Source organism: Oryzias melastigma, linkage group LG21 (genome assembly GCF_002922805.2).
Source record: "Oryzias melastigma strain HK-1 linkage group LG21, ASM292280v2, whole genome shotgun sequence".
In the NCBI taxonomy this organism is placed as follows: Eukaryota; Metazoa; Chordata; class Actinopteri; order Beloniformes; family Adrianichthyidae; genus Oryzias; species Oryzias melastigma.
In genome coordinates this window covers 20,147,082-20,156,258 of record NC_050532.1, presented here as the reverse complement: position 1 = coordinate 20,156,258, position 9,177 = coordinate 20,147,082, and the positions used below count along the sequence as shown (strand labels likewise).

Here is a 9,177-nt window from a genome sequence, read left to right as displayed (position 1 = left end):
GTACAATAAGGATGGGAAACAAGATTCGGCCAGCTCGGATGAGGAGGTCTTACATGGATCTAGTCGCCAACAGTCGGATGGAGAGACCTTTTTTCCACATCACAAAATAGGATCTTTTTCAAACGACATTTGCTCCTCATTCAAAATAATTAGAACAAAGAAAAACTCAAAAAGGCAATTTTAAGCTTAATTTTCTTTTAAATGTGTCCTCTTTTATCAGAAAAATGCTACACGCTAAAAACACCAAAAATACAATTTTCATCGGAGTGGGTCTTTAAGATTTAAAAAACAAGGTTTATTACAATTTAACTTTACAAGTGATGAATGTATAACTTAAATTTCAATAAAAGCACATTTATTTATGGATGTTTTCTAAATGAAGATTAAAACATTCAATTTTTCTATTTAATATTAGTTACTGTTACATAAATGGTAGTTTTGTCAGTTGTAAGGGTGACTTAGTTTTTAATCCAGAGAAAAACAAACTGTAGTAAAATGGTGCTCATAAATTGAAGTACTGCTGAAATATTAACTGGAAGCGGCCAAATGTGCCAGGAGTTTTGTTTAGGGTCAAAGAACAAGCTCTGGAACAACAGACGGATGGCTTGGAAGCACATAGCGGTGGTATGGCGCTCCAAAAGCATGAAAGAGCCGTGGCACCGCTGACCTAGAAGTTGCCTCCCAGCTTCTTGCCAGTCCTACGGAGGTGGGCCCTGTAATCACCTCTCTCCACGGCCGTAAGCAGCTTACAGCTTTATCCAAAACGCCGTTCCTGCCTAAAAACATGCATACAGACGAGGCCGGGCTCCTCATAACAGCCATTGCATAAACCCAGCCAGAGCATTATTCCCCACAACAAGCCAGCAATGCTCCAAATCAGCACTGATTCAAAGTCAAGTGGCGTAAGCATGTTGTACACTTGGAGGCAGACTAATCTTATTCCCAGTGTGAGTGCCCCTTTAGCATACAGACATCCCGAGGGGAGGGTTCAAGCAAAGGGGTAGAGCTGCCGCTACACCACTGTAGAATATTGCTTCTTTAGTTCAGGAACCGGAGCCGGGGAGGGTGGCGGGGTTGTCAAATGGTGTTTGGAAAATATTCAATAGTATTTTATATAATTTTACTGTCTAAGCCATAGATGACCCAAATCCGTGCACATCTGACAAACAAAGCCAATAAGAAAAGGATGGGTTTCTCTGGGTTACATCACTCCATGGTTAGAGGGTGTAGAAACGGGGAATATCAGCCAGCTATCAGCTGTTTGACAGGCAGCTCAGTTAACCCACAGTTTCATTGGGGATGAAGTAAGGACCTTTCTCCCTCTGACTACTGACTAAAGAGGGGATACATTACAGTGATGCAGTTACACAAAGACATTCACTGCATGGAAATGCCTATGAGGTAAGATCGGCATGGGACAATGGCTTCAATCACTCTGGGTGGTTGTCAACAATATCACCTATTGTGGGCAGAGAGGTATAGACGTTTCAGGATATCAGCAGCATTAGTATCAAACAATTTCTCATGCTTTCAGACTCCAGGGGTGATTTGCACCACTTTTCAGGCTCAGAAAATATCAAGCCCTCGCAACTAAGGTGGCCTCTTAGGTGGAAATATTGGGCGAGCGGGGCCCCCAATCAGACTTAAAGAAGTGGAACAGTGGGGTCCGGCTGGAGCAGGGCGTGTGGCAAATCGCTGCTCCCTGTAAACATCAAGATAAGGGGACGATTCAGAGCCGCTCCATGTGTGGGCCCCAGTGCAGTGGGAAGGGGCCTTTCAGTGAGGCGAGTGTGATAATAAAGTAATACCAGGGAGGGGGCTGCCAAGGCTGGAGGTGGCACGGCTCACCTGCACTTCCATGAAGGGCCCGGAGGCCTGGGGCAGCCTCCCACCGCCGGCGCCTTGCTGCCAATACTAATACATTCTAAATCCATTCTCTTCGCTCGCATCGCCAGGCTCCTGCAATCTCCTCTCCTTCCCTTTCATGCAATTAAATAGTGGAAATGCCGAGCGAAGGGGAGCCCTATCAGCAATACTGCACACACACACACGGCTCCATCTCCACATTCAATTTACACACTTCGATATCATCGTCCTCTCTGCAGTACTTCCTTCACTTCACTCCTAACACTCCTGCATTCCAGGCCTGGAATACAGACATTAAAAACATTGCCTGTGTAGACACAATTAGGAGCTCACAGCGCTGACTACAGAGGATCTAATGTACCCTGCATCAACAGCAGCTGAGTGACATTCAGCTGTGAGATGGCCCACTATGCTGATGTGAAACGGGGAAAAGGAGATGTGTGTGTGTGTGTCGACTCAAACTCCACTCCTCGACTGTGCTTATGAGCTGAAGCCCTGGCCCGCAGTCTCTGAAGGGATTAGCCCACTCAATGACACTAAATTACAGGGATCAACATTAGCTCGGCACATTCACCGCTGTCTGTGCTGCTCTAACTGGATCACATTTGGCTGAACAGCTGTAATAAGAACATACATATTACTCAAATTGAGCAACATGAATATTTAAAGTTGCACAAATTCACATGAAGGAAGAGGGAAAATTCTTTTTTTTTTCTTCAATCTATTTTGCAAACTTATCGTGCAGCTGGAATACGGAATAATCACAAAAACTTGGAAATCAAAGATAACAGATTGGAAGCATTCAGCAGCAGCAACAGAAGAGCCACAATGCTTCTCCATCACTCATAATACAGCACAGCTGAAGTCTATTGTTATAAGCCACATTCACAGAATAACAAACAAGACTTTTGTGCAGCGGCGCTTGAAATGGTAACCTTTAACTCGGAGGACAGCGATCACACGCTGGGGCTGCTCGGTGGCGGCAGCACACCTATCACTTACACATGTAAACAGCTGTCAAATCCTTAACAAGGCGCCGGCACACAATTGCGAATCACTTATAGCAAGAAGGCAGATGAATGAATGGGACAATTAGTTCCAAAAAGAATAAAAAATAAGGAGCTGACAACCGCTGCCTTTGTGCTGTTGTTCCAAATGTTCACTGAACAGAAAAATACAGAAGCAGAAAAACAGAACTTCCATTTATCACAGAAATGAAAACATGTCATATTAATGCTCCGGATTGAACAAAAGATATAAAAGAAAACCGACTGGGACAGTCGCCTCTTAATCCAGTCAAACAAAGTGTTGTTTGTCAGCTTTGTGGGCTAAGCTGTAATGACTGGACTGGTCACACAACAGTTACCGATAGCAGCAATCAGATAGCAGTGTCTGTTAAACCTCATTCTCGCTGCCCTATTAAACAGATTATTACTTTATTCAAAGTGTTTGCTCTCCTTCTGTGTCGCCTAAGTAAGGCACGCCCAGATAAGCATTCAGGTAACATAAGTCGTAGAAACAAAAAGCGTAGATTAAGACGTGGTGTTTGCTTCAAACACAGCTCTGAAAGGGAAAAGCTTTGTCGCTACACCCACTTCTAATGCCAGCAGAAACCGCGAGCTCCCGAACACCCTCAAATCATATTTAGACTTGTGTTACTAGCTTATTATGACTCATTATACAGAAACAAGTTCCCTTCTTGTTAAGAATTCCCACCCGAGCTGATTGTGCTGTACACGCATGTCACTATGAAGAGATTAGGCTGAGTAATTATCTCCTGACAGGTGAACAATGCGCCAGAAAAATTGAAGTTATCAAAGTGGGCCACTTGATAGTTGACTTTGGATTTGAATGATGGATTGTGGTGACACCAACTAACCTAATTAAAAGCGATCTTTAATTAAAATTAGAGCAAAAATAAAAACTGCTATTGCTATTTTTTTGTAGGTGGTTACAAAATTTGCCTAAATGAAAAAGGGAAAACTATTTTTTAAAATCCCATCTTTCAAATGTATTTATTTTTACAATCTTCTCCATCGATTCGCTCAATTGAATCCACGCTCGAGTGTATTTACTCAACACTGTTCAAGCGCTACTGCAAATAGTGTTAATGTAATCTGACTGTTAGCTTTTTCCTAATATGTCAAGATATCAGTTTAACTGAAAAGCATTATGGGTAAATACTGAATTATTTTATTTACTAGTATACATATGGTTGGCGATGGTGTTGGCTCATGCAGAAGCATTAAATCTAACAATCTAGAAACAAAATTATTACAACTTTTTTTTAATTTGACTTTATTAATAAATACACACAACATATTTTATGATTTAATATAAATGGTTTAAGTTTTGTTTAAATTAATGAATATGTTGCAGCTTCTTTGAAAATGTATTGAAAGGAGGAAAATTAAAACCTAGACGACTTTAAATGTTGCATAAATGTTAAATCATAATTGTAATTATATATATGTGTGTGTGTGTATATATATATAAAGAATATTATTTTCAGTTTTGTAGGAATAAATTTACACAAAAAATGTTTATAAAATTTAAGTCAATAAAAATCTGAGAGGGTTTTTAGAAAATTTTAAGAAGATCCAAATTGATGCCATAAAAAAGTGAGAGTCTGCTCTCTAGTGGTGACACACAACAACAGCTTCATCCCATTTTCTTGTAGAACGCTCGGCCTTCTGTGGATAGAAAAATTAACTTTTAAGATGGTTGTGAGTAACTTACCAATTGGGTTGGTGTCAAAAAAGCGAACCGAGGTCCGAATGATGGCATCGAACATGCTGTTGTGCAGGTTCTGGGCAGAGCTGACGAGGACATTAAAGAAGATCAAGGTGCGAAGGAAACCAAAGATGACTGAGGTGGCTGTTAAACCTGACAAAAAAAGAAAAATATTTACTAAACATCATCAGGAAATCAGAGACAACATCATTAAGCACATATTGTTTCATTTTTATCAAATCTGTGCATGCATTATTTTCCCCCTGTAGTTCGTTTTGCTTTATCTCTTTTAGCACAAAGCCTAAATGGGTGAAGTGTCTGGGAGTCACGAGCAGACAATCAGAGCAATCCAACAGTAAAGGAGAAAAAAAGTCCCGCTATCTCTCTGTACAGCTGAGGTCCATGCACCCATATTGGGCCTTGAAGGCCTTGGGACACAGCCAAAGAACTGTGGATCTGTTCACTGAATGGCGACAGCATTCACAGGCTCCACAGTACTCAAAAAAGCAATATGCACTCAGTGAGCCTCACCTGCGTAAACACCCAGGTACAGGTCAAGGTCCAGCTGCCGAGGGAGGCTGCCATTCAGGTGTTCTGTCTCACTGATGTGTTTCTGTTCAGAAGCCCTGAGAGTTGGCCACAGAAGACACAAAACCCAACAAGGGCAGATGACGACAACAAAGAAAGAAATCAGCTGCATGAATACATAATGCTTCACTTTTATTCGCAAGCGCAAGGTCGTTTTCAATACGTGGCAGACAATGTCAGGAAAAACAGTGCGGCCTAGCTATTTTTGATTAAATCAGTGGCGTTTTAGTCTAAAAACGTGTCAGCTGGTCAGGTGAAATGTCCTATTAACATTTCTATAAGAGGTTATGCAAAAAAAAGAGAAAAACTCACCAGAAAGCCAGCCAATAATCCTGTAATACAAACGTAACCTAATTCACCAAAAAACAAAAAAAGAAGAATTTTTAGATCAATATTTAGACACTTTACTTTTGATTAATAAGAGTATGATTTAGTAAATATTATAACTTTAATTTATTGAGTTTTAAACTGTAAATAAATGAACATGTCAACTCACATGTGCAAGAAGGTTGAGGAAAATGAGGACCAAGAGGATCAAGAAGTGAGCCCCAGCCATGAAATATTTCACATACGTGCTCAGGCCGACATTTCCTTCCATGCGGCTTTCCTCCTCTTTTGGATGCACTACCTACAAATATTATGAGTAAACCCTACAGCAATACTTGAAATACAGATGTAATAATAAAAAAAAATAAAATAAAAAAGATAGAAATTAAGTATCTACTGCCCTCTAGAGGCTAAAAGGACTGAAGGCAAAAAAATGTTCCTATCACCCATTTATTTATTTAACATGTTAAAGATACATACCAGTGAAAGAGCATCTGTTCCCTCGATCAAAGAATACTGAGAGGAGGAAAGGGAGGACATGGAGGACCTGTCAGAGAGCACGCGGGGTAAACAGGTGAAGGGGGCAGCGTCCTGCCGTTCATCCTCCTGCTCATATTTAAGCAAGGAGGTGAAGTCTACTCCAGAGAGCTGCAACTCCCTGTAAGTCCCTCGTGCCACCATCTGACCCTAGCAAATAAAGAAGACATGTGAGAAAACAGAAGGGCCATCTTTTCAGAGACCAAAGTTGAAGCAAAAGATCAAAACCTTAAAGTACCACTCTGATTATCTTTTGATCAGCTGTAAAAACACTCCCAGTGTTTTTTAAATTATGATTTAGCCAAGATAAAACCATTTTAAAACAGGTGTTGGTTAAGACATATTCTGCAGAGCGGCAGTAGTTCATCAGAAATTCATCTCTTATTTGTGGACGGGACTTTTGGTGTGGAGTAAGCTAGCTCTGACTTCCCATCATCCCCATGTTTACACGCTCTCCCGCTAGCTTACAACCTAACATTACGGAGGAAATAAAACTGGCAAGAAATATCAGAGCTATCCAGCCACTGTTACAGGTTTTTTTAAACAGCATTTTTTTTCATCTGCTACCGAGTCACATCGATTTGAATAAAAAAATATTCCGAGATTCCATATTAATTTTAACTTTCTTTATAAATGTCCTCCATCATGATAAAAATGCCACAAGAACATATTCAAAACACACAAAAAAAGCATAATTTTCATAAGAGCTTTTTGGTATATAATCTGAATTTCCTTTATTGTCATTATATGCACTACAGTAATATGATACTCCAGAAGGGTTTTTAAAAATACTTTAAAATCAAGATTAGAAATAAAACATTTTTATACATAAAATGTAAAAAATCAAAATTATGTACATCCAGTGTTGCAGTATGTTAATAATAGACTGTGCTGGTGACCACAGAGTGATGTAGTACAATATTGCACTTGTGAATAATAAATAACCTATAACTGCACTTATATAACCATAAAAACATAATACTTGGAGAGATGTGTGAATCATATCATCATATGTACGTTCTTCAACTGTAGGAGACAGAATGTAAAACCACATTGTTTGATGTAAAATAATTGACTCTTCTCATCCTTTTCTCTTAAACTATCTAACCCTAACTTCTCTGTCCAGTATGTGGTTTGTTTTTCATGTCTCCCGTCTTTCAGGTTGTGGTTCTTCTGTGTGGTTCCATCCTTTTCTTGGAAGGGTTGTTCAGATCAATGTACAGATAGAGGCACTCCTGACTGCACTGGATAGACCACATTGTTCTGGTTCTCACTCGTGTTTTGTCCTAGGGGTGGACCAGTTTTTGTCAGAGTGTTGCAGGGTTTGAAATGAACAGGGATATTGTGTGTTCAAAATACTTGTGAGTTTTAGATAACTTTGTTTCTCTGTTGTTCCTTATCTTTCCTGGGTTCAGTCCTATTCTTTGTTGCTTGACTTTGACTAAGGTCCAGCTGGTGGAATCTCAGTTCATGAGGACAGTGTTCATGTAGATCTTTTGTTTGTTGGTTCCTTCTAAACTTGTTGGTATTGTTTCTGCTAAATGTTGTCAGATTTTATTTCTCCTACCTTGTGTTTCTGTGGGTGGTAGGGGTCAAAAGAGATACTAGGTAGTGTGAGGGGGTTTCCTATAAACCTTGAGTTCAGATTCATGTACATGTACATGAAGAGTAAACTATTTTCCTTGGTATATTCTCAGTGAATCATTGTCCGTGTCATTGCATCGATGTAGTGAGGGAATTCCACCACTTCTGGGATTTACATTTAGCTCATGTGTCATCTGTGCCATTTAAACCAAAGACTGGATGTAGCTCCTGTGACGGACGTCATGGCTTTGTTTTGTACTCCATCCATTTACAGATTGGCTGCTATCATGGACATTGGCGATCCTTTGGCACAGACATGTTTTGGCTTTTAGAATGTCCCTCTAAATAGGGACAAGTGGTGTTCAGGAAAGATGTACAGCAGATCAAAATGTGTTCTGGTTTCAGTGTGGTTCTTTTAGGAAGAGTAGTGTCTCGTTCCAGATTTGTACTCATCAATTCTGTGGCTTCCATGGTGGAAATACAGGTTACAACAGATGCCACATTGGAGAAGACCATTGGGTTCCATCTTGAGATGTTAAACTTTGGTGACAAAGTCCTGGTTGTTGTGAACATGGTGTACAGTGTTAGCTGATAATGGGGGTAAGAGAATCGAAGGTGTTAGAACATATGATCCCTCAATATGTTTATGCTGGTCACAATTGATTTCCGGAGGACTGTTTATGAGTTGTGTCAATTGTCCATTTTTCCTAAATACATGAGATGTCATCTCCTGGATACAGATGGAAATAAAGTATTTTGTCAATTGTGTTTTTCTTCTTTGAACATTTGGACGATCAAGCTCTTATGGATTTGTTGGTGGGTCTCTCCTTTCAAATGTGTCGCTGTTGTATAAAATGTTGAAAGCATTTGAGTGGTAATCTGATGTGTTCAACAGGACAGTTCATCCATGGTGATACAATGGTCCTTCAAGAGAGTTGTTAGACTCTAGGTTGGTAGTGGGGCATTTGCTACTGGAAAGGGCAGCTGAAACCTTCTTCCTCAGTGGTTCCTCCTCTGTGTTGGTCAAGTTATGCCTCTTTTAACCACTGGAATCTGATTGGGTTTGTTGACTAAATTAGTACCTTTAGTCAGGCTTTGATCAGTCTTATCCTATTGTTGAGAAGATTTTACTTTCTTGTCTGAATGATGATTTCATGTTTGGGTCAAAGGCTGGATGGAATGATTCTTTCATGTCTGCATTGAAGACTAAAATGTACAAAGGTTTTGCATTTCTATTTATATTGTTCATATATTCCCTCATCAGTTGAAAAATATTCCTCTCTAATATGTGAATAACATGACCTGGATGATGGAGAACAAACTTGACTGAAAACTGTTTTCTTTTCTGTGATATTTTATTTCTGAACGAATCTTATCACGATTTTTTAAATATATTTTCCCCAAAAAATAATCTTAAATAAAGGAGAGTTGTTCTGCATTTGGACAGCCAACAAATTTGTAAATTCTAGGAATTGTCAACCTGTTTTTATCCCTCCTCGAGCTGTGCTCCAGTCGTTTGAGCCTGTGACTCTGTCTTTTCTA

At 39.7% G+C, this 9,177-nt stretch overlaps 1 protein-coding gene across 1 annotated transcript in view; it reads right to left on the bottom strand.

The window, feature by feature from the left end:
- Positions 1 to 9,177, bottom strand: part of abcc4 (ATP-binding cassette, sub-family C (CFTR/MRP), member 4) — a 46,814-nt gene that overhangs the window by 29,685 nt on the left and 7,952 nt on the right. The window contains exons 15-19 of the mRNA XM_036209691.1: positions 5,995 to 6,201; positions 5,684 to 5,815; positions 5,500 to 5,537; positions 5,131 to 5,225; positions 4,606 to 4,752 (exon numbers count right to left, since the gene is read on the bottom strand). Of these exons, the coding sequence (XP_036065584.1) occupies positions 4,606 to 4,752; positions 5,131 to 5,225; positions 5,500 to 5,537; positions 5,684 to 5,815; positions 5,995 to 6,201 (619 nt within the window). The remainder of the gene's footprint in view (positions 1 to 4,605; positions 4,753 to 5,130; positions 5,226 to 5,499; positions 5,538 to 5,683; positions 5,816 to 5,994; positions 6,202 to 9,177) is intronic.